Source organism: Odontomachus brunneus, unplaced genomic scaffold (assembly GCF_010583005.1).
Source record: "Odontomachus brunneus isolate Ranch 3 - 2012 unplaced genomic scaffold, Obru_v1 Obru_scaffold_004, whole genome shotgun sequence".
NCBI classification, from domain to species: Eukaryota; Metazoa; Arthropoda; class Insecta; order Hymenoptera; family Formicidae; genus Odontomachus; species Odontomachus brunneus.
Window position 1 is genome coordinate 1667534 of NW_022639454.1, and position 26657 is coordinate 1694190.

The window sequence follows — 26657 nt, forward strand, 5'->3', positions numbered from 1 at the left end:
TATATATATATATATATATATATATATATATATATATATATATATATATATATATATATATATATATTATCTCTACGTTGTTTTTAGATTGGAGATTTTAATAAAGGAATTTCAAAAGCAATCTTGACGATTTCACGTCGACATATGTGCACTTTATATAAGTATTATTGCAAGCGGCATAATCTGAGACTCATTTTGTAGATTGAAATCTCTAGTTTTTAAATATAATATTAAATATAAGATATAATAACTTTTTGCGATATATTACATAAATATAAGTCTGTCTAGTGCAGAAATGTCTAATGAAGTTTGTTGAATTATACATGAGAATTGCGATGTGATTTTTTTCATTGATTTATTTAATGTTAAAGTGAAAATGGCACTTTGACTTTGATCATTTACAACAACCGAACAAAACGGTGTACAACATTCACTCAGTAATGAATAAAAAGTTAAAAATTCCTTTTTTAAGACATACTTATCGTATTTTTTATAAAACATTATTTTATAGTGTAAAAACTTGATTGAAAAATGCGATTGAATTTGAATAGTTGCCATTTTTCATTTAACTTCATGTATTTTGTATAAAAACGATAGTAGCATTATGAATTTAATATGCCTAAAAAGTAGACTTCAATCTTTAAAATGCTTTTTGAATCACTTCGCTATTGTCATTTTTGCGAAAATTGTAACTTATTAAGTTTCACATATGTTTTAATATAAAAGAAAATTTGATCCGTTGAAAATATATCTATCACTACCTGATTTTTTTTTTTTTATTAGAAATATAGGGTGTACAAAAAAGTGTACGGGTCTAGGTGCTGAGCCTATCCGACCCTTTATCACTACCTGAATGGTCAATGTGTACGATGACGGCTCGTAGCGGAGACTTCGGAACTAAAAGTCGACAGAAATAACGGGTCTAATAATACCTTAGACCCGTTATTTCTGTTGATATTTAGTTCCGAAGTCTCCGCTACGAGCCGCCACCGTACACATCACCGTACGAGGTAGTGATAGATTTGAAGTAATGATAGAACAAGTAGTGATATAGGTAGTGATACATTTAAGTAGATCACATGCATTTTTCCTTACATTAAAACATGCAGAATTCAACAGGCTATAATTTCCGCAAAAATGACGACAGCAAAATGGTTCGAAAAAATTGCATTTTAAAAATTGCAGTCTCTAGTTTTCAGGCATATTAAATTTATAATGTTACTATCGTTTTTAGACAAAATACATAAAGTTAAATGAAAAATGGAGAATATTAAAATTTAATCGCATTTTTTAATCGAGTTTTTACACTAAAAAATAATTTTTATAAAAAAAATACGATAAGTATGTCTTAAAGGAACTTTTAATTTTTTATTCATTACTGAATGAATATTGTACACCGTTTTTGTTCGTTTGCTGTAAGTGATTAAAGTCAAAGTGCCATTTAGGTAGAGCCTTCAATTTAGACCCGTAAAGTTGTAAAATGCTTTCTGGTTCATCTTGTTACTGTTATTTTTACAGAAGTTATTTTTACTTGTAGCTTGTAGAATTTTCAATACTATTTATAATTGAATAAAAGGATTTTAAAATTTTTATACTTAGTATATGGCTATCATATTTTATTTATTTACATATTGTGCTTGTATTTTTATTAATATTTAATGTTATTATTTCTTAATTTTTTTTGTTAGAACTCTGTATTATTCCGAATAAGTACCATTGCAACCCAAACAAAACAGTGACGATTAAGATTTATTTTCTGTTGAAAAGATCTTTTTAATTTGCATTTTATACATTCCAATACAACACAAAATCTTCTGGGGACGTCCCAGAGATGCCCTGAGGACGTAGAAACATCCCCAGGACGTTCTCAGGACATACTCTGGATGTCTCCTGAACATCTAATAAGTAGTAGCTAATAAATTTATTATTTATTTATTAGCTGATAAATTTATGCGTGATGGCACTATCTATACCACCTATACCTAATGCCATCTGCGTCTGACCCCGGATATGCAACCCCACTCCGCCTGACGTCATCCATTTAGTTTGAACACATCCGGGGCCAGGCGCAGATAGCACTGCAGATCAGGATCCAATTTTTACAAGGGCGAGTTTCGAGTCCTGAAGTGTATTGTACGCGCAGAACGGCGCAGAACGAGATGAAGGTCTTGTGAGAAGGTTTCGAAAAATAAAGGCCTACGAACATGTTTTTCGTAATATTTCATATAGTTTATTTGCTTGGCAAATACGTTTACGATAATTATCAAGACAGGAGGACAAACAAGTCGTCATCGAACGATGGCACGGAAGACGAAACAGCGGGTAGCCGACATCCCCCCGACGATTACGAAGTCGATATTGAAGATGAGTACGAAAAGCTTCCGTTGCAGAAATTTTTAAACCCAGTGAAATTCTCGCCACCGGCATACATACAGAGGTACTTAGCTGTAAAGAGTGTACTTGAGGAGCCCAAGTACGCAAACAAAGTGCGAAAGGTAACATTGTTACATTGTGTTGTTCTTACGAATATAACGAATTTCAGTTGATATTGTTCTATACAATGCAATTTGCGCAATTGTGCGCAAATTTTCTAGCCATTCTTAAACTATTTAATTTACTGTTTCTAAAAGACATAAAACATATTATCAAATGCTTTTAGAAACTGTATTATTCACTTTGAAATAGTATTGTCTGATAAATAAAATATGATGTACATGATGTAAATGTTCCAGTAAATTGAGTAATTGAGAATCTTATTCTAATGATTGATACAATAATATACTTGTATATTATTTAATATATTACTTATATTTAATTAATATACTTTAATAATATACTTATATAATATTTCTAAAAAAATTAAAAATTTTGTTACAAAATATTTCCTTATACTAATTCGTAAAATATTAATGACTATTTAATCATTGAGTCTATATTACTTGGTAATTAAGATATGATTCATTTTTCAATTTAATTACTAGTACAATCAACATTATTTAATATCTTATTAAAATTATATTAATATTTATTGGTTATTTTATTATCTATTATTTTTTGATCATTGACAAACTTAAGTTTCATATAAATGTTAATTTTTTAATAATTCCATTAACTGTTTATGAAAACATAAAACTGATCATGCTTATTAGTTCAATTATTGGGACATTTACATTACTAGATGCTTATCAAGCCATCTTACTATAATGTCTTACAATGCTATTTTTATTTATAAATCGACAATTTGCAGCTAATATTTTTATAATTCGTGGGAATATCAATAGATCTCGGTGTTAATATTCAATGCTCTGTTAAAATTGATTATCTGTTCTTTTCTTATATATTTTCTTTCTTCTTTTTTCTCTGAAACTATAATTTAAATCTTTTATTTAACTACTTATAAAGTTATTGATAAATTTTTTAAAAAAGATTAATCCCAGTCAATAAATTTTCATGTAAAAGACAATATGGTAGATCTAGGATATCCTATATACACACATACATAGTTGTTTCATGTGTATATATATATATGTATATATATATATAAAATTTACATAGTATACTACTTGCAATATGTTCTACAAATATTACTTGTATTATACATTGTCAAATGATTATCAAGGTTATCGAGGTTATCTTTAGACAATAGCTATATTTTGAATATTTTCAACAGATTGTGGACTTTGGATGTGCCAATCTAAATTTTCTGCCTTATATGAAATATCTTGAAGGAGTGGAGGAAATACTTTTTGTTGATGTGGACAGGGACATTTTGGAACAGCATAAATTTAAAGCTGCACCATTATTAACAGACCATTTTGGGCGGCAAACACGATTCAAGATTGGAATATATGAAGGCAGCGTGACACACAATGATAAGAAGTTAGAGAAAACTGATGCTGTAGTGTGCATTGAATTGTATGTCACATCGTATGAACATAATTTTATAAGAATTGTTTCTCTTGCTTTTCTTTCTCTTTTTTATCTTCTTTTATCGGATTTATCAATGCTTTTATCAATGCTGGAGTATATATCTTCCTTATTCTGTTTAGAAAAAAATGCGTTTTAATTTTAGAATCGAGCATTTGCACACTCCTGAATTGTCCGATCTTCCTACTAATATTTTTGCATACATCAAACCAAAAGTAGTAATAATAACGACGCCAAATGTAGAGTTTAATGTGGTATTTCCAAATCTTAGAGGATTTAGACACCCAGATCATAAATTTGAATGGACAAGGAAACAATTCGAAGACTGGTGAGTTATATGGTTTTTTTGCCAGTTTCCTAATTTTATCAAGTAATTTACTAATCTTATATTAATCTAATATTATACTATACTAATCTTATACTAATCTTATATTATAGGGCAAAGGATATCGTGAGGAAATACTCGTATTATAGTGTAAGATTCCAAGGAGTCTGTTATGGACCCGAAGACACGAAACATTTAGGTGCGTGTTCGCAGATGGCGATATTCGAACTAAATCGAGAACCAAATGCAAGCATAGAAATTGCAGGAGTAGAAGAATTATTTCAGACAATAAAGATATATGATTATCCTGTCCACACGGATGACCGTTCAGACACACAAAAGGTGCTGGATGAAGTATCATATTGTATCAATAAAATAGTGTTTGAGCTTAAGGAGGAATCGAACGAAATAGATCTAGCTAGACTACAGAACATGATATATAAATATTCCATATCGATAGAAATATTAAGAGACATTATGAGTGAAAATAATTATGTTATCGAAGATCGTGAAAGTGGTCCGGTAGTAATTCTTCCTGAATATTCTGAAACGGATGAAATGGATATGATGGATATGATGGAGGAAATGGAAGAAATATATACTCTAGAAGACACATTCATTGATGACTATCTATCTGAGGATGAAGAACAACTAATGGAAGTGTATGATACAAGTAGTGATGCTGTATATGAAAAAGACGATTGGAATGAAGAATCCATTGTTATTGCAAAGAACCAAATTGTTCCCAATCATGAGAATAGCTATTTATTTGATGGAGAACATTTGGCAGACCATCATCGCTCATCTGAAGAGTGGGGTGCAGATGCCCACACTGTAGATGCTCACACAACAGTTGTACATACTGCGGATATCACGGACGTGTCTACAATGACGAACAATGGAGAGAGATTTATTTGTGAAAAAGAAGTTTTGCGAAGTGAACGTGATCCTTGCGCTTCAAATACGACAGAGACGAACAATGTAATTGAAATAGATGATGATATTACGTTTGATACTACAAACTCCTTACAGGCTGTATCACAAGATGTCGGTATAAATTTAGGTAGTATACCGAATAACGATGATACGATATCAAGTTTTCAACCGTATCTATCTATTTCCCGTTCTTCGACATCACCGGGACTTCTCTTTAGTCCCGATTTAGATGACTCATTGATTTCTCAAAATTTATTAAATAGTACTTTTCAGAGATCTGAAGTATCGAATGAAGCAATTACGATTGTAAAACTTCCTACAGAAACATCCTCAATGAATGAAGCACTTTCTCTGAAGGAGAAAGATTTATCAGAGCATACATCTTTGAGTTATCTTGAGAGAAATTCTAGTAATATTGAACTAAATAACGTTGATTCAGTGAAACATCGAGTCTTGGAAAATACGTCAAATGATAAAATGATAAAAATGGAGGTACAACATGATTTCAGTGGTGTTTATCATAAACCACAATCAACAAGTTCGCCTAGAATTTGTAACAAACTGCGCACTACCTGTACCATTAATATGGAGAATCAAATTGTTTCTACTCAAGAATATTTATATGATGAGGAACATTCGACGGAATTTGCTCGTCACAACATTCTTCATCGCTCGTCCGAAGAATTAGCTGCAGTTTCAGACATTGATTTTGAGTTTCCAAAATGTAACAATAGAAAAGAACCTATTATCACTGTTAAGCAAAGCTGTTTGGAAGGTGATGATCTAATATCTGCATTGGAGAGTTACACCGAATTAATTCCGATAGAAGCAATTAGTGCCGTTATACCGAACACTGCTACGTTAAAAGATACTAGTCAAAAGTCTTTGTGTAGTGATAGTATTATTACAGAAACAATTAATCATGAGGTAACTTCTAATAGCAAAAATGCCACTTCAAAACGCGAAACCGATGCGAACTGTTCATCTAGCAATAATTCACAGCCAGAGCTGTGTTTAAAGAGTGAAATAGTTGATAGTGATCACTCCACTGCTGTAGGTTTGCTGCGAGAAAGTAAGGAAACTACAGGAAAAGGGAATCTAATCAAATATGAGACTGATATCGCGGAAGTACAAAGATATACATTGGATAAACATTGCGTCTTATCGTCGGCTAAAGGATATGTATGTCGCAAATCAAAAGCAGCGGTGATTAAACTATGCGACGACGACACGGAAACTCATTTACAAGATGGAAACAGAGTTGTCGCACATTCAAGTATAAGCGACAAGAGCTTAAGTCCGTTTCGAGAGTTATCGAACATCAAATCTGGGAACACCAGCGAATGCTCGTCTTCTATGTGTGCCAAAGAAAACAATTCGGATGAGAGTTTTCAATCGTGTGATGAGGATGCAAATAATAAAGTAGTTCAGTTCGAGTCACTGTTAAGAAGTGACGAGAACGTCGTATGTGATATAAAGAACTCTACTAATAAGGATGTAAATACGTCGAGCGTCGCCGGATTTATAGCCAGCGCCGAAGCTAAATTACCTTCTCCCACCTTTGAGACTCCTCCGGACAGTTGGTCGCACGAGATCGTGGATTCCGGTTATCCGAATTCGGCCTCCGGGCAGGACATCACGCCGGAAAATGATTTGTCCAGCATAGCCCAAGATCATATTCCCGATACAGAGTCGCCGAGTGTCGCGGAGGCGCCGCGACTTGGTGTTTTAGAACCGATCGAGGTAGAGAACGGTGACTTGGCGAATAACAACAGGGACAACGAAGGTAACAACATGATGGCTGCGGATGCAGGCAATGATATCGAGGGTTTGCAACCACTTATCGATGTACTGGAAAACGATCTCGAAAATGAAAACGATATATATGCGTTGGAAAACGGTTTCCCCGTGTGGTTGTTGAGAATATTGGACATGGCAAACCCGCTTGATTTTGATGGACAGAATCTTAGGGTTCATCATGAAGTTGCAGGTAATTGTATCTTCTGTTTTTTTTATTTTCGCATTTGTGCGTTTTAAAAACTGGATATTTTTCTTGTTATTAGATGTTGATTATATGGACCATGATGAAGGTTTCGACAGTAGTTCCTCTGATGAATGATAGCGATACAAAGAATGAAATGGAAAATAGTAACGAGCTTGGTGAACAAACAAAATTTTTTTAATCATAATGATAAAGAATGAAGAAAGAAAGGAGGAAAGAAATGACGAAGAATTTATGATTGAGGCAGATCAATGTGCGCCTACATATCACTTTTTGAAGCTCGCAACATAGCTTGCGATGTCAGCTTTAAAGGTAAAGTAACATATAATTTTTATTCGCATTTTAGATATTTTATGGACAAATTAAACGTCCTGGCAAATAGCTTTGAAAGGATTCACAAGTTCGTCGTTTTTATTAGTAAGTCGCGTTCTAACACCTAACTACCTCCTATGCCTTTTTCTTTTCACCTTTCTTCTTTTTATAAATCCTTTATTCATATATGTTAGTAAATATTTCAACTGCATTACAATATAAGATTTTGTGACGATAAAGTAGATCTGATCATCATATGATTTTATACTAATACTATGTTTAACTTAATACTATATACTAATTAAGAATAATTAGGTGTTTTATTTTTATATTTGAATTAAAGAGAGAGAGCAAATATGTATTCCAGATGTTTTTTATTTCTACAGATATCTCATTGACTCTTTTGTTGTAAATTTAAAGGTATAACTACAAGGATTTTGTCATATGGTTTTTTTTTTTTAATATAACATATTAATCAATGGGAAACTTATTAATTATTAACTTATTATGGGATTAATAATGAGAAAATTATACGTTTCTATTTTATTGAAAATTATACGTTTCTATTTCATTGAAAATTATACGTTTCTATTTAAACATTCTTGTTGTTGAAACATCAAAATTTCGTACTTAACGTATATATGTGTATGATATACGCACATATATTATACATATGTATACATGAGTGCGTTTGGAGAGTATACTATCAGAGAGCTATTTAGCGCTACTGTTTCATTTTATATTTATTGAACATCTGAATAGCGATAAAGCGATAGAATGACGCGGTAACGTTTTTAGCGCATTCTCCGACACACCCAAATATATACATATAACATATATGTATATAGACGCATATGTCTATATAAATATAAATTAATATATGTCTTACATTTATATTTGTATACACATATACACACATATTTTTTTACGATTCAAGTTTTTTATGGAGTTAATTTATCGGATGTTACATAAGTTTTCAATCTTATATAATGTAATATATGAAAATTTATTAGTAAGTTGCGTTTTTTGATGTATTAAATTTTAATATACATGTATGCGACATCCGATAGTTGATTGAAATGCTCCATACACCGAAGTGATAAATTACTGATGTTAAGTTGGAATTATATCTCATATAAGTTATTATAATTCCCTACGTATACACCTAAGACTGAAACTGTATATAATTATGTTCGTAATGATGCAAAGACTTTGGACAAATAAATCGATATAGAATCTGAGTAGAGGTAATGTTCTTAATTAATTGTCAATTTAGTTTAGCTTTAACCTAATACGTGCGAGAAAAAAAGTCACAAGATTTCTGATATTAAATATCTTACATGGAGAGATGTGATATCTTTCTTTATTTCAATAATAGTGGAATGGAATTACAGGGTATACAATGGTTCATACGTAGTTACTCTATAAGACTTTACATGATCCTGTTAGTACGCGAATTTGTTTCCTTTTATAAGTATTTACAGAAATGAAATTTTCCATCTTGAGTAATACAAGTGATTAATCGTGTAGAGTGTAAGCCAAGAAGTGACCATAAACTTTGCTTGCAATCGTGTACATATTACTCGTTACTTAGATTCGTTACCTACTCGGTCAATTCGGCCCAACAAGAAAATGAAGTAAACGTTACATATATAAATCGGTGCTTCAAATAAATCTCCATTGTATAACGCGATGGCACAGAGGAGTCTGCTTGTAATTGCAACATGAACAGTTTTAATCATATTCCATTACATATTGACTCTCAATCCTTTCATGTCTGTATATGTAACTCCGTATAAATAAATAATTTACTTAAGTAAATGCGTGGCACGACTTACGAAGCTAAGTTTGATAGTCAGAAGTGCGTGTGTATATGTGTGGTGTGTGTATGTATAGGTATATATATAGCAAATTTATCCTTTGAAACATTTATATATTAGACAAAATTACACATTGATGCAATTGCATTTTTAAGTAGTGCCTTAATACCATGATCTATGGTTTTAATAATAGGTGTCCGTCTTGCTACAGACTTTGTCGAAACAGAGTGCAAATTGTAACTAAACGGGATTCTTGAGTATCTCGCATCTAATGCATCATTTACAAACGTGTACACGCGCGTCTATTTTCTAGATTCTTACGAGTAATGCTCCACAGTGAGACGGGGCAGGGAGATAAAATATTACATGCTTCGTGTGTGTTTATCGGTGACAAAAGGTACATGTAAAAACTAAAGTAACGAAAGCTCTCGATATCAAACCTAATCTAACGCTATTTGTGTGAGTAATTATACATACATATTATAATACGTTATATAATCCGTCAAGCTTCGAAATCATTTATGTGGAATAGCAAGCTTAACAACAAAGACGTCTACTCGTATGGAAGAAAAAAACGCACTCACGCTATTTCGGAATGTTACGTTGTGTGATCGAGCTAAAATTAGTTAATAGAAAAGTAAACAGAACAACTTTACCAATTTCTTGGTTATTTACTGCAATATAAATATACCGATTTCCGCAATCGCGTATTTGTTGTGTCACTTGAAAGCAACTATATATATATTATATATATAATATATATATATATATATATATATATATATATATATATATATATATATATATATATACACACACACACACACACACACACACACACATACGTATATATACAGTAGAAGGTTTCTACTGCACTTTCTCCCTTTCATACTTAGACTAGTTTCATACAAAACGCGGCATGTATACATATATATTTATTCTTATTTCCTATTATTGTAAATAATTCATCGCGTTCAAATACGCAACAAGATATTCTTCCCGGTAGATTGCTGATTGTTAATCATCCGCGTAGTGTCATGTAAATTTTCGCATCAAGTAATGTCTCGCGTGGCTGAATGAAAGGAAGAGAAGTGGGTAAACATAAAACAATATCAACAAAAGTTATTTTCGCAGTTACTGAAAAAGAAACAAAACAAATAAACTTTAGAAACCTAATGGAATCATAACATTTTCGATAAAATATTAGCGGTACACAAGTGCGACTGCCCTGGTCGAAAGTACTTAATGTGTGGTGCGTGTAGAGCGTGATAAAGAATGCACATTAAGTTTTGTTAACAAATTGAGACGAATATTACACGTAATTACGAACGTACGTTATGCTCGCATGTCGTGCCTAGCACACGACTCGTCGAGATATGCGTATCCTTCTTCTCCTTATCGGCATTTTGTCTGCATAATAAAAATATTAGTAAGCACAATAAAAAGATAAATAATGTTTTTATCTATGAGACTACTCTACAATGACTACTCTACGTGTTTTCGTAGGCTCTATTTTCGTGTTTGAATTTAATTTTTAAAACTGTTCTACACTTGAGGGGATACTTACTCATCACACGACCTCCTTGAGATTGTCGCGAGCCTCGCGACTTCGAGCATGTATCAGGTTGTGTAGATCACCTCCGGGTGCGCTGTCGCGTCTCAGATCTCTCAGTGTAGCTGGAGCCAAAACCTCTCTCTTGTTGGTTCCCTCTTTTATGCTGAATAAGGTTTTACTGAACCATGGCCAACTATTTCGTGCAGCTTGCAATTCAGAAGCTGTAGCGTGCAACTGATGTGTCAGATCCTGTGAGACAGTTCACATTGGATTTCGTATTCGAGAAATCAATTTAGCGGGATATACTGTACTTTCATCATTCACCTGATTTCGGCACTCCGCCTCAACGTGAGCTAATTTCGTCTGTGCCAATTCCAACTCCAGTTCGCGCACTCTCTCCTGCACTCTGTGTAGCATAGGATCTATTCGATTCTCTAGTGGATGCGCTATGTCCGCCAGTATATTTGACGAGTCCATTATACATGTTCTACATTTTTCGCACTTTGAAACTTTTGTCTGAAAACACATTATTGTCTTAATCTATTACATAACAAAGCATTTGTTTAACGCAATAAAGTCGTGGTAAAAGAGATTACGCACTCGTAATTCGCTTAATGTCATCTTTGCGGCATTGTAATCGTCCTCTAGACGTTGGCAGATCTGGAACATGCAAAACAACTCTTGCAGTTCTACGTAATACTTGAGCGGACTATCTGAGACTTCGTAACATCACGTGAATCAGTACCTGCTTATACTCTGCTATAATAACGTTGCTCCTGCGGCTCTCAGCATCCGCCCGAGCTACCTCGCGCTGTAACATCTCCTTAACTTGCAACAGTTCTGCCTCCAACCTCTGTTTCTCTTCTTCGTTTCGAGCCACTGCACCGCGTAATTGCTCCACTTCATTGCTATATTCGTCGGCGTTTTCCTGCGCTTCTATATTAAAAATAAATCACTCTCATATAACGAAATGTTGATCGCATTTTTACAACATAAAATGTAAGAAATATATGAAATGATGTGTGCTATTTATTAAAATTAATCACGAGTATTTATTTACGAACTTCTAACTGTATGATATAATTTTTATAGAACTTGTTCTTTAAAGACATATTTCACTTTTCCTCGAATTATATTTTCACTGTAAAAATGTCGAATCGTTAATTTAGTCAAACACATATTTTGTTTTAAAATGTAATTTTCCTCCATTTTTTAAATCTGAATCCTACTTATGCAATACAAAGTAACTTTCAAGCATTGCACATTTTAATCATTATATAAACATATTTATTACGCTTACTCTTCATTAGCTCTTTTACTGCGTGGCTCATTCTTGTGTCACTAGTATATTTAAAACAGATGTTCCGAATGTAACTGACAGATACACGATATCTCATTAGCACAAGCAATCGCTTCTGCTATATACTGCTGTACAAAATACACTAAGGCCAAATTTAAACCTCTGGTATATTACGTATCTCCTACTTGACGATATGTCTTTAAGAAGTGACGATAATATGAGCAACTATATATTCGCAAATATCGAGAGCTTTTCTCAATATTGTAACATTGTCAGAAATGCAAATCTGACTAAAAAATATTTTTTCAAAGCTGTCTGATTTCGTCCACGTTTGAGATAAATATTCTGTATCTCTTATTATAAAAAATCCGCACTGTAATTTTTAAATCGTTAATTGTAGGTATAAAAAAACAACTTTTATTTTCTAAATTTAGAATTTATGTAAATAATATTTTTTGATTTAGTATAGAGACACGAAAAACCAATGCAACTACACAATATGTGGTCGTTTCACTACTGCTTATCAGACAGCACATACTTCAACACAATCTGGCAAATGACATATATATATATATATATATATATATATATATATATATATATATATACACATAGATAATAACTTCTCATGACACAATTATACATTTACGATAGAATCTTTAGATTAAATCTTTCTTTAATTATGAGTACACATTATCGCACAAAGTTCTATTATTTAAGCATTCTACTTTGCTTTTCTACGTTAATCGTGATACTTAATGCGCACACACGTTGGGATACATTATTTTTGTAACAGGTATAACACACAGGAACTAGCTAATACAGTACAGTTAGTGCGGCACAAACAAGTGCTGGCTCGAAACCACGATGCGCCATGCATATTTAACTAAATACAGCGAGAAATGGAAAGTACAAAGGCAAGAAGTACAGATATCTACGAGATATTGACTAGGAATGGGATATATATTTGTAAAGGATAAAGTAAACGGGGTAATTCATAAAACTGAAAGTATGTGTCGGATGATTTATTTTCAGTAAGCAATAATAAATAATGTATAAATAAAAAGCGGGGTATAAAATACAAGGTCACATATGGAAGCAGTACGGCTGATAAAGCAGGGGATTTAATAACAAATATGTTCTTTTCGAGAAGGTTTAGAAAGAAAAAAAATAAATTTCTTATAAAAATTAAACTTATTCCAAACAGAAAAACTTAATATAACATAAAATTTTCTTATATAACAATTATTATTAATTTATTGTATTGTTCACAGCACATATATTGATGATAACACGAAAAAAATACAGCGTGACGATTTTTTTATTTGTAGCATGAGTATTCAAGATACTGCAGATTGCGTTATAATGTTTATAATATTTTCATCAGTTGTCCATAAATCCACCATTAAATTCAATCAGAAAAATTATAAAGAAAATGTGTGACAATTATCGATCTGGTGATAACTAAGACTCCTATGTTGAAAAAAAAAAATGTTACTCACATAATACTTTGATATCAAATTACGTTATACATTATGTGACGATTAAACCATTGAGCAGTATTATTTTCATATCTCATTACAAATAGTGAGATATTTACAATAATAATATTAGATAGAGTAGTAGCCTGAAGAAAAGATATATTGTGTTCTTAAAAGAAAATTTTTTATCGAGAAATGTTTGTCAAAATAATTTTCTTATTTTCTTAAGTAATTGTGATTTTTCGTCGTATGGTAATACCTGGCTTAAAGAAATGATATATAGCGAAGCGACCACCACCTAACAATAAAGTAACTGTGCAATGCCTGCTTTGTGTTTCTGAATATTTTATAGAGAGCTATGTCGTAAAAATTTATTATATTTATTAAATACGATGTCTGTTTAGACAGATAAATTGACTACGTGTAATACGTGAGACTAGAGACATTGTGTTTTGGTTTAAAAGTATTATATGTATTTCATGCGTATCTATTCTATATCTAATATTTTGTGACGTTTAATTTTTTTTCATAAGTTAAAAAAAAAGTTAGTAATTTCTATTATATTATTACTACTTTAAGTTTACCCGATAGACCTGCCGTATGGCTTCCGCCACTCACAGGACGGGAGTTATATCCTGCAACGGGACGCCGCACCGCGGCGATTACCTATCTGTGTATATATTTTTTTAAATAACGAAAATCCTTGCACTAAAACTCATCATACTCTTTGGTTTTTTAAATATATCTAGTATTATTTAAAGCTTTCTACCCATATTGAATTCACAACCAACAGGAAATGAACGCTTCTAACCCATAACAAAGACGAATTCGCAACCAACAGGCAATAATCACTGAACCATACATGGAGACGCATGCATGGATAACATGATGTACAATGTCGTCTAATAAGTCGACGAAACATTGAATTTAAACGTGGACCGGAGGAAGGGGGAGTTTGGTGCAGTTTAAACATAGAATATGAAATTACCTTTCAGTGTCATAAATTCTGCTTCGTACTTCTTCAACTTCTTTAGCGTCACCGAACAAGCTAACTTCATAACATGGCGTGATACCTCCTCGTTCCGACAACGTTTCGGCAAATGCACCCGAAAGTACTTTAAGATACTTTCAAAATCCAATTGTAATAACTCCTTTTTACACAACTACAAGAGAGTAAAGTTTATTTTTTATGCCTAGTATACTGTGTGAGATAGATGTAAGGAATTTGTGTCAACTGATAAATTCATTTATACACTATCATTAAACCAATTATCAACTTTCTAAAAGGCTATGAGGACTTACCATTAACAAAGCGAGGGCAACTTGAAAAAGTGTATCGAGTCCTTGTAAAAGAAATACGTCCAGAATATGAAAAACAAGGTATAATGGAAACCTAGCCGTAAATAGAGTTAGAAACCATTGTGCGGCGAACATGTGCGTTTCCACGCCGCGATCACAGAAATGCTTGTATAATTCTGGTAATTGATCCTAGAAATCAACCATAGAAATACATTAAAAGCTGATTCTGAAATATTATCATTATGTATGCATAGAACAGAATTATAGTTCACCTCTATTAAGCGATTTAATTGATAAAATCGCATGTGAAGGTTGTCAAATCTGTCTTTATATAAATCTCGAAGACCGTAGTCGTACATTAACTTGACCAGAACACAGAACGCTTGTTCTTCGGGCATCTGTAAAAAATACATAAGTTCGTTTTTCTCGGTGAAATACTTTACAAACTGCTGTAGTCTATCATTTGTAAGTCTCTACAAAAGTTTACAATAATCACTTACATGAAGTAGTAGACTAGCAACTAAGAAACTAAGGCCTTGACAATATCCAACTTCTTCGTCGTGAACAGCGTATGCTTTACTTATTCTGTATAAGGAGTCTTGCCCTAAACCTCCCGTTTCTTTAAAGAAATCATGCGCCGGAAATGTTCTGTTGATATCTCTTAAAATCACACTCTCGCAGCTACTTTCCTGTATATTCATTGTTAAAATTATATAAATAATACTCATATATTTATTTTTGTATCTTGAAATCAAGTACTCACTTTTGTAATTAACATTCTGTACTTGTCCATCATCTCTTGTGAACTGTCGCAATTACTCAAACGTTGCCAAACTTCGCCACGTAAAGCTTCAGGGATCCCTTGCTTCGCGAGTTTTACGAGAAGCTTCGGACGTTGCTCGTTAGTCTGCCAACTGTCTAAAACCTCAGCCCAGCTAGCCAATTCGTCCGCTGAGCAGTCCTTTGAAACTTCACCTGTACCACTTAACATCGGCTCATCTCCATCTAAATATGAAAATTGAAATTATATTTTTTATCATTGAATTAGCAAGCCAGTTCTTTTTCTACAGTTTGACTTATTACCTGAATCTATTTCTTCTTTAGGCGTAAGCGTGTCAATACTGGTTAAAGACGGTGATCTAATTAAGGATGCCAAGTTCAGTGCAAGATTTAATCTGTTTCTATCTAATTCGCCAGATGTTTCTATACTTTGTACTTCATAATGTACTTCCGCACCGTCTCCGGAAATTACCTGTTATAAAGAGAACGATATACAATTATGAAAAATAATATATGACATGATGAACCAACACATGCTTATAAAATGCAATTTCTTATAAGTGTATACGATTTATCTTACCTCTTTAGAATTCAGATAAAACTGTTGCACGAGATTTCTCTTGTTAAAGTACCAAAATCTCTCGTTTTGTGGAAATACTTTGACTGATGTCTCTATCACAAATCTCACTGGTTCCCGAATGTCTCTGATAACGAGATCAACGGCGATAGTTATGAAAATTTTACCCTCTCTAGGGGTTTCTATATTGAGAGTTTCCAATGCGGGATCGGCGGGGTCCCAGCGTCCGCAAATATTATAGCACTGTTTGTCTTGCATTATTGGTCCAGTATTAACTTGCTGCAAAATTGTCGTAATATTGCGAACATCTGAGGTGATTATAGACATAAAATTAACTGGCTGGAGTGAATCTCTCGTTACCATCTCGAGTAGTCGCATATCGCTGTGCTTAACATTTCGCCCGGGGCTAACGAGAACTCCGAAACACCTCTCTACTTCGAGTGTAATGCCGCCTTCTTTACTGGACACTTGCTGGATGCTTAAGCAAACTTGTTTCGCCACGTTACTTCGTAATTTAAAACAATTTCTATCCTTAGGGACCGTACTGAAGCCGCCTTTCCCATCTTCTTCCTTTATTTCCATGGTCACTTCGAAAATGAATACTCTGGAGTTAACTTTTTCATTGCCAGCGTTGAAACCATTGAAATCGCTGCCCGTCAAAGAACCCGTCATTGAACGTGGTATTCTGTGGAACGCTTTTGAAAAGCAGGCTGACACTTGCCCAACCTAAGATAGAACACAATTATAGAATGAGATATATCAAAACACTGATGAAATTAAATGAAATTTTTACTCTCATTTCGTCTCTACATAAATAACAACAAAATAACATAAATTACAACAAAATTATATAATATTACAACACTTAACCTGAAGTCAATATTTTTCATGCATTACTATGTTTAATAATAGACTGCTACTGAAACATACCGCCTCTGGTATGTCACAACGAAAAACATGACACTGATAAATGGCAGATTCTAAAGTATCGCCGTGCGACCACGTGAAAGCGAAACACGCCGCGCAAGTACCAGTATTTTCGCCACGTGCATAAAATAGTATACGTTGCACTTCGTAATGGGCGATAGCTTGTTGTGTTGCGGAATCGTATAAACTGAAAGGAAAAAACAGATATTACTTGTTATATAGGAAATTGAATTCTATATGTTAAAATTAAAATTTGAGTTCACTTACACGACCGAGCCTTGCGAACTACTCGGGACTGAGACGGAAACTTTTATTCCTATATTCAAAGATTGCTCTGCATTCAGTATGTGCATGTTACGTTGTATTTCACATTCCGATTTTGGTGCATTTATTGCAGCTGCTCCCAGGTAAGTAACACCATTGAAAATGGTGCATTCTTGTTGAACGTGCGATAATGTGCTTAATTCTGTCAGCATAAATATATGCGTAAACTTGGAGTTTGCCTATTGATTTAATATTGCTGATATTCGTAGGAGATATGCTTGTTGGACAAGTTACCTTCTTCAATGTAATCTTCAGGCTTCATAATATCCTGTTTTTCGGATGCAACAAGACAAGAACTAACATCATAGAATTTGCTATGGCCTACTTTTTTCGTCTTCTGTTTGCTGGCACCTGTCGACTTGAATTCACTACACTCCATCTTCAAGTCCTCCGTTAAAACCTATGTTGTCATATAAAACAGATAATAATCTACTATTATTGAATTCACCTATATTGTTGATTTATATAAAAAATTAATACATTAAAAGGCTCTGAAATAAAAGAACTTTGTAAAAAAGGGCCAATAAGAATTGAGTACTAGGAAATAAAGTATGCAAAATATATGTACATTTGATTTATGTCAGATGTTTCCAATTAACAAGACTGATAAGCTTACAAACCTCACGAAGATTGTTTTGCAGATCCTCTAGATTGCCGTTGTTGGCAATTTTTAGCATAGGTGGTTCCAAAAGAGCTTGTTGCTGCTTGCTAGTACCTCTTTCATTTACAAATTCATATTCGTCGCTTGTCGCCACTGATTCCATAGACTTTACACTCATGCTATCCTCCATAACTAAATCTGTAAGATTAATATTCAATTAACAGTGTTATCTCTTGTAATTACTGTGTTTAAAGACCAGGGATCTCATTTGAGAAGCTTTCATATCAGCTGTACACAAGTCTCATGTTTCCAAGCAAGTCAAATAGCTTAACGATGAGCAATAAATACCAGCTACTGATGAAACATTACTAAGTCAAGTTATCTCGAGTTATCTCAAAGAAAGAGTCATCTCACATGAGAGCTGATCTTATATCCTATTTCATACTTAGAAGCAGCATGTGGTATTTACAAACATTTTCGTGAAATGATAGTACAGATGACGTACAAGGTTACAACTCCTTCTCAAGAACACGAGTGACTGTGCGTTCTCGTTGTATCTTTAATTCAATATACGTGGAGATGTTCTCCGGGAGAAACGACGAGACGAATTACGACGATGACGCGATCGAGGGAGAGAATCCCTCGCCCCGTGAATCTCTCTTTCCGCGCTGCGCTGGGATCCCTGTCCGCTGCGCTCGCCTCGCCTGGTCAGTCCCGCGATCTATCAGCACGGGCCATTAGCGTGCGAGTAAAACGAATCCGTTCGATTGCAGTTAACGATGCAAAACAAGCGGCGCGTGTGAACAAAGTTCGCGGTGGCGGCGGCATCACTGTGGCGAACGACGACGCATCATCCTCTCTTTCTCTCTCGCCTACACACAAACCGCGAGTGTGATTCCCGATCACACGCGCGTATTTCGGGCGGTGACGACGATCAGAATCACCCCGGTGTCCCGCTTTGTCTCGCCCGTTTAAAGCCCTCTGACCCGAGGAACGAGGATTACCCTTCCGTGTGTGATTCGCTCTGACATCCAACGGCACCGCCGCCGTTGCCTCGCTTCCCCGTGCTCGCCCCCGTCGTAAACTCGCGCGCGCTTCCAACCACTCCCGTCTCCGTTTCACTACGACCGACCGACCTCAGACGCGTCGCATACGTTTCTCTCGCGGTCCTCCGACGGACATTCACATGATTCCTCCGTAGCGGTGATCGGTGCGTCTGACAGAAACGACAGTATCGGCCATTCGCGCATCCACGGCACGGAAGTGCCGTTTTGGTAGGGATGGCCACTGATACTTCGATACTTCGCCGTACGTATCGATACTCCCGCTCTCAACGTCGCAGTGTCCTCCGGCATCGAGATTTCGCCGCCGATATCGGATTATTCCATGTGCGCGTGTGTGCATATATGCATGCATGTGCGCGTTTAACAACAGCTATTCGCACTTCGTGCCTTGAGCGAGTGCCTCGATGCAGAGTATCGATATTTTTATCTCGATGCTTTAACACCGATACCTGCTCATGTGCGCTACATATAATAAATGGTGTCGGAAGCAATCACGGTGTCCTTGAATGATCCTTATCCCTGATTCAGTCAATTCTCATGCTACATGCATTGTACAGCAGGCACTTGTACTTTTTCGTACTTATATCGTTGCAAGACTATGCTTACCTGGATCATATCGGCTTCACAGCCCGCAAATGAGTCGCTTCGTCGAGTATGAAAGATTACTCGAATCGAAAACTCCAAGTACTTCGACGATGAATCCAAACGACACTTCCTCCAAGCGAGATTATTGCACAACAATTTGTCGTAGGTCTCGCAAACCCACTGAATGGAAATTCCTTCGATATATAACGGTATGTCGATTAGCTTCTTATCGTTTGGTGTGACGTGATTTTTATGATAATGGCCTTTTTGTATAATTCCTATAAATCATGAGTGCCATTTAAATTATATTCTTTGCACGTCATTTAATGACTGTGATGGTGGTAGTTCCAGAGTTACAGTTTATCGTGTATACCGCAGAAACTCGACAATGTCAGAGAGTTTGCAGGAAAAGAGACAGAATGCTCGTGACGTACCGTTGCCTTGGCAAGCTGCATTATTACCTTAATCGTATTCATCAACGAGATTCTATAAAATCGACAGTATTACAAAAATTCATTGCTGATATTTGATTGCTGATATTTGAAGTTATAATGCAGTGTATGTCAATTTTACGATTTATTATTACCTAAATGTGTGTTTTGTAGCATTTACACGGCGCAGTAACACTATATTTCTATCAAATTTACTTCTCTCCATAATTATCCTTCATTTAAATAGTAATGATATCGCCCACGAATATAAGTGCTTCGTCAATATTTTTGCAAAACTGCAGTTTTCTAGGCAAAAAACAACTGACAATGTCTACATCTTTCGGTTACCTTCAGTCTTGCTTTGTAGGTATGTACATTTTTGGCCATATCGACGATCGTTAATACTATCTAGTCGATGTTAGTAGCGTTTCATAGGTGTCAATGCTCCGTTCTAAAGCTAGAGAGAATATGGTTGTCTAAAATTGTATACTTTAGATTGGTCTAGGGTTTGTGCGGCAGTAGCTCAGATTGGTCATCGGTTGAAGTGTCATCAGCTCGAGGTAACGATTAGGGCACGGTGTGAACCCACCGTGAGGTCTGGGAGCGGATCGCCGGGCAGCACAACGATTGACGTCACGAATGCGATAGGCGGCCAAGATGGTTGTCAATGTTGATAAGTGGTTTGGTTACTCGGAGGACCAGTGATAAGGGAGCCCCAGTGCGGTGCGGCATTATGCCCGTCAAGTAATACGAGGCTCGTGACTCGCTGGAGGAGCCGGCGATCGTTGGCGCACGACGAGGGATGGCGGACGGCGAAGATGCGACCGAGCAGGAGATCCGACGTGCTCTGGACGTCGTGCAGTCCATGATCGACATCTCCGCTGATCGACTGGAGGGCTTGCGGACTCAATGCTCTACCAGCGCAGAACTCACCCAGCAGGAGATAAGAACGCTCGAGGTAACGACGCTTTAGCTCCTCGACTTCGACTTTGACTCCTCGATGATGGTCTGCGCGCGACTCGAAAATTAAAAGGGACCCGTCGTGCTCAATGATCATCGTCCGTCGGCACGGTCCGCGGTGCTATTTGTTGTTTCCGCGATACGTCAAATTATCAATCTGTGTTATTCCATGCTATACTTACTCCTTGACATTTTCACGACTTCGGGATGGTCATGGTTCGGTGAGAACGTGATGAAATTTTATCTCATCGTGTTTTGTAATTAGTCGCACAGGTTGTTAGAACTTGCTTTCGTCTTCCCCGAATTTTTCTCAGTCTATGCTTGAGAAGTTTGGTATATTATTAAAAAATCAATACACACACACATGTACATAATAGAAATTATGTATATTTTATAAGTCATATGGGATTTGTACAGTGTGTAATACACACACAACTGCAGCATATAGTAAAATCTATTTGTATTTTAAATATTGATTCATAGGGGAAACTAATAAAGTTGTATGCTAAACAACTTGTAACAAAAGCCAAATTGGCTGCAGACTCATTACCAGCTGAAATGAGACAATATCCATCATTACAACAATGGTTGCGAGTTGTCGGTCTCGCCCCAGAATCAATCCAGGTAATGATACACAGAGACGCGAGTAAACTGTTTATGATTTACTTTTATTTTCTGCACGAGATCAGTATGCTTTACTTTGATTTAAATTTTTAGTAATACAATCAAGTCTAAATATTCTTCTTTTATATAAATGTGTATTGCAATATTTTAGATTGTTTGTTCCAAAGCTAATTCCCTTGAGGCCCTGAAAGAGAAGTCTGAGCATGAGTTGAGCAGTATGTTAGGTGAAAATAATGTAAGATATGAGGAAGAACTTCGTAGACTGTGCAGAGCATTACATAATTTACGAAGATACATAGGTGACTAATCAGCCTCATTTTAATCACTTTAGCTATTTTAGAATTGCAATTGTACATGGTTATGTACGATTATGTTAGAATTGCAATTGTACATGGTTATAAGCAAGTAGCGTTACACCTCTTTTTGTTTTGCGTTTTCCTTAGATGTTCTTGTGAGAGGAGATATGGAAAATAACGATATGAATTTATACTGGGATTCTTGGGACAGACATCAGTTACGTACGGGGGCCTCCCCTAGGCCGATTCGATCTCGTACTACACGGTGTTCCGTTCCATCAGAAGATAGCATTCCATATCATCATAATAACAACAATTTAAACAGTGATATATTAGCGCAAGCTTCTTCTGTATCATCTTTGACGTCAACTAGTCCTCCCTGTACCCCACTATTATCAAGGCAAGGATATGGTAAGTATCCACAAAGATGTTTCTCTATAGATATAATTTCTCTTCCTGGCACAATCAAAGGAATTTTACTGAAAATATATACCTACAAATACAACGTGCCTCAAATATTTAATATTGGAACATTAGCGACGTATCTCTTATACAGATTATAATTTGCTATTTTGTTTATAGGAATTAAATGTCCAACAACTCCTCCACCGTGCAAGAAACATCAGATTGGTGTGCAAAATAGCATGCCACAACCCGAAGCGTTCCCATTAACTAAGTCAAAATCTCACGAATCGCAATTAGCAGATCGTCTTGAAAATGGAGATGCAACGTCTAGGTAATATTTAGAATAACTAACTGCGCAATCTTTATATAATTTAATGTAATCTGTTTTGTACTAATTTAATAAATTATATATCAGTGTTTTGTATGTATGGTACATGATATTTTTATATACTTGATTTTAATAAAATATTTGTAATGTAATATGAATGATACTTGATATTTGATACTTGAATGATATTTGATACTTAAACATTATTGTATTATATTTTTAGTTGTGGAAATGAGTCTCACGTTGGCGCCATAGGAAGAAGAAATCGTTTACCAACGGAACCAGGTTCATGCTATAATACAACAGATTTTGTAGGAGAAAGTCTCTTGCCAAACAGTAATAGTCCTGTTAAATCACCACCTTACTCTAGTGCAGAAAGTGATGACAACAGCTTTAAGGGAACAGGTGTGTTGAAAAGAGAAGTTATATTTTAGCGTTATATTACGCGAAACGTTTCGATATAATATAGTTTCTCTCCTATCTTTTTCTTTTCTATTTTTCAGTAACAAGTCTACAAGTGCCAAAATCTCCACGTACTCCGACTGTGACCCGCGGCATGGGTCATATAATTGCTCACCGCTTTACCAAAACTTTTAAGATGATGACAACATGTGACTACTGCGAGAAGCAAATGTTCATAGGCACTGGTTTAAAATGCAAGGAGTGTAAATATAAATGCCACCGAGATTGTGAATCTAAAGTACCTCCCTCATGTGGCCTACCTCAGGAACTCTTTGACGAGTTTAAACGAACTGTACAAGCTGACGGTACGTATAGACGATGCTCGCTGCGATTCTAATGATTACACAACATGTGATTACACGTTTCTCTCTATATATTTTTTTTTCAATTATGCTTAATAAGTATAAATTTAAAGAATATACTTGCGAATTGTCAAGTGTGATGTTTTATTTCGTCCAGTAATTATAACAAAAAATAAGCAATTTTATTATCCTCCCCCCACTGTTAGTTTAAAATTATCGTGCCCGATATCTAATAGCCGGCTTTCTCATTGGCTCTTTCTGGCATCTTTCTTATTTTGGTTAAATAATTCACAGGTATGATAAATGCTTCTCCAATATTAAGCAAGCCTGGTATAACATCTCCAAATCACCATAATTCAAATTTATTAGCTTCTTTAAATCGAAGAGATCGGAAACGGTCACATCCACACTCTTCTATGAACATACCTTTTCAGGTATGTTATAACTTGTTTGCATACTTGTACGAATATGTCTTAAATCCACAAAGGAATGTGTGAGTTGTGGTATTTTATATGCTAGACTAGTACAGATAATTACAATTATTGATGTTTACTATTAATCATGTGTAAAATCTATATAATATGATCTTTGTAATAATGATTCTTTATTGTGTTTACTAGGGCGCAGATTCTAGTTCAAATACTTCGAGCTGTAATAGCTCAACGCCTTCTAGTCCAGCATTACTACCTGCCAATACTAGCCAGACTCCACAGGCTCCTGTCAAACAGCAGTTTCATTTCCCAGGTAAGGAGAAACATTTTATATTTACATATCATTACATGTTATGATTAAACTTTTTCGGTGTATGAAGCCAAATCAGTTATCCTGCTTACAGACGTCGTACTGAATGAAAAAGGAGTGACACTGGAGACGCACAAACTCGAAGGTACAACAATGTCGAGTGATAGCGAGAGAACAGTAAGTGTTTCAGGATCTGGTAGTGTTAGCACAGATTCAGAAAGGACACCGGTGAGAGTTGATTCTCAGGATTCTCAAGTTTCCGACGGCGAACCCGGAGATGGTCGTTGGCCTCGGCAAAACAGTGTATGTATTATATCCTGCTAATTATGGCGGAAGGATGAACTTGCGTGGGGAAATATATTTCATTTGACATCCTGCACTGCAGTTGTCGATGCGGGAGTGGGACATTCCATATGACGAATTGAAGATTGGCGAGCCGATTGGCACGGGAAGATTTGGTACCGTATACAGAGGCAATTGGCATGGAGATGTTGCAATTAAAGTCTTGAATATGGATTATTACTTGGATGATGATAAGACATTAGAAGCATTCAAATTAGAGGTAAGAATATATCAATATCCTGGCTGGATACTCAAGTACTTGAAACTTTATGATATATATATCTTTTTATTTTAATTATTATAGGTAGCCACATTCCGAAAAACTCGACATGAAAATCTAGTTTTATTTATGGGAGCTTGTATGAAACCTCCTCGATTGGCTATAGTAACTAGCATGAGTAAAGGCATGACACTTTATACTCATATTCATTTACGAAAGGACAAATTTAATATGAATAAAACTACTATTATCGCTCAACAGATTTCTCAGGTATGATCTGTACTAGTAATATTTTAAATTATTAGTTTAATTATATATACATATATTTAGGTTACATTTACGTGAACACGAAATTATAAATTATAAATATCAAATATTAAATACAAAATATAAAAAAAAATATATAAGAATACAATAAAATAAAATATAATAAATATAAAAGATACTATAAATAAAAAAAATATATAAGGACATAATATAGAGGATATAAAAATATCTCTTTTTTTTATGTAATTTTGTATATATTAAATAATAATTTTATCTTATAGGGTATGGGATATCTTCATGCTCGTGGAATAGTGCACAAAGATCTTAAGAGTAAAAATATATTTTTAGAAAATGGAAAAGTTGTAATAACAGATTTTGGTTTGTTTAGTGTTACCAAATTGTGCTACGGAAATAGGTGAGTTTATGTTCTATGGAATACAATTAAATCTTATTAAGTTATACATTTAATGGTCATTTTGTATACACACACATATCTTATATATATCTAGGAAAGGAGATGGACTGAGCATACCACCTGGTTGGTTATGTTACTTAGCGCCCGAAATCGTTCGACGACTGAGGCCACAACAAAATCGGGATCAAGAAGAATTGTCATTTACAGCTGCTTCTGATGTATATGCATTTGGGTTAGTAATTTTCTGATATTTAATTATATAACTGCAAGTATAGATTGTAAGGATTATAAAGTTATGTAATATAAGGATGAAGGATCAAAAAGAGTACATTTTATGATAGGACTGTCTGGTACGAGTTATTATGCGGAGAATGGCCCTTTAAAGGACAACCTCCCGAAGCTATAATATGGCAAGTCGGGAAAGGAATGAAACAAACTTTGGCAAATTTGCAAGCTTCTCGTGATGTAAAGGTATAATATATACATATCTATACGATATCAAACATATTAACATCTTAAATTTTATCTGCTACTCATAAATGTGCTATTCCAATTTGATAATTTCTTTACAGGACATTTTGATGCACTGTTGGTCATACCACGCAGAAAATCGTCCTGACTTTGCAAAGCTGTTAAGTACACTTGAAAAGCTGCCTCGCAAAAGGTTAGCACGTAGTCCCTCTCATCCTATACATCTTTCTCGTTCTGCGGAATCTGTGTTTTGAATACATTTAAGTCTATTTAAATACGCTGTTGTTCTCGTAGTGTAAATATAGAACTGTGCAATTATTGCCAGGTCTTTGTTCGTGAGAAGTAAAATAAAAGTCACTAAAAGGTTTATTCGTTTATATTATTAATTTATTAAAATGTGCAATGAGAGAATATCGAAGTTAATATAATAATTGTTTAATATCATTAATGGATTGTAAATGAATATGTATTGTTTATTGTAAATAGTTACAATACTAAACGTTCAGGAGAATAGGCATATTTATAATTTATATTTAAACTCCAAATATAAAACAATCATAAGTATCTTTTATATACAA

The 26657-nt window shown here is 34.7% G+C and overlaps 3 protein-coding genes across 11 annotated transcripts; 2 read left to right on the top strand and 1 right to left on the bottom strand.

The window, feature by feature from the left end:
• Window positions 1-2081: 2081 nt before the first annotated feature.
• LOC116845429 lies at window positions 2082-8743 on the top strand. Its single transcript, XM_032818099.1, has 5 exons — window positions 2082-2495; window positions 3671-3915; window positions 4073-4255; window positions 4366-7178; window positions 7252-8743. The coding sequence occupies exons 1-5, from the start codon at window positions 2205-2207 to the stop codon at window positions 7305-7307; spliced, it is 3588 nt and encodes a 1195-aa protein (XP_032673990.1). The 5' UTR covers window positions 2082-2204; the 3' UTR covers window positions 7308-8743.
• A 102-nt stretch (window positions 8744-8845) lies between these two features.
• On the bottom strand, window positions 8846-19980 carry LOC116845434 (rab GTPase-activating protein 1-like). Of its 8 annotated transcripts, XM_032818167.1 has the most exons (18): window positions 18612-19507; window positions 18186-18364; window positions 17800-17965; window positions 17509-17707; window positions 17245-17428; window positions 16675-17040; window positions 16318-16593; window positions 16041-16209; window positions 15721-15962; window positions 15458-15646; window positions 15230-15355; window positions 14961-15146; window positions 14647-14821; window positions 11623-11813; window positions 11478-11537; window positions 11202-11393; window positions 10890-11126; window positions 8848-10732 (listed from the first exon to the last, which is right to left on the bottom strand). In XM_032818167.1, exons 1-17 carry the CDS (start codon window positions 18622-18624, stop codon window positions 10893-10895), a joined length of 3147 nt encoding a protein of 1048 aa, XP_032674058.1. In that variant the 5' UTR covers window positions 18625-19507; the 3' UTR covers window positions 8848-10732; window positions 10890-10892. The 8 variants fall into 8 exon arrangements, with proteins under 8 accessions (XP_032674003.1, XP_032674058.1, XP_032674042.1 ...); XM_032818112.1 differs by having other exon boundaries at window positions 8846-10732; window positions 16318-17040; window positions 18612-19508; XM_032818151.1 differs by lacking the exons at window positions 8848-10732; window positions 18612-19507 and adding an exon at window positions 19837-19980 and having other exon boundaries at window positions 10893-11126; window positions 16318-17040.
• Window positions 19981-20771: 791 nt separating this feature from the next.
• On the top strand, window positions 20772-26448 carry LOC116845466 (kinase suppressor of Ras 2). Of its 2 annotated transcripts, none has more exons than XM_032818199.1 (16): window positions 20772-21204; window positions 21690-21830; window positions 21982-22129; window positions 22274-22537; window positions 22709-22862; window positions 23083-23264; window positions 23363-23626; window positions 23918-24057; window positions 24244-24367; window positions 24459-24667; window positions 24750-24926; window positions 25011-25196; window positions 25475-25608; window positions 25703-25840; window positions 25950-26079; window positions 26181-26333. In XM_032818199.1, the coding sequence occupies exons 1-16, from the start codon at window positions 21049-21051 to the stop codon at window positions 26331-26333; spliced, it is 2700 nt and encodes an 899-aa protein (XP_032674090.1). In that variant the 5' UTR covers window positions 20772-21048. The 2 variants fall into 2 exon arrangements, with proteins under 2 accessions (XP_032674090.1, XP_032674080.1); XM_032818189.1 differs by having other exon boundaries at window positions 21049-21204; window positions 24444-24667; window positions 26181-26448.
• Window positions 26449-26657: the final 209 nt, after the last annotated feature.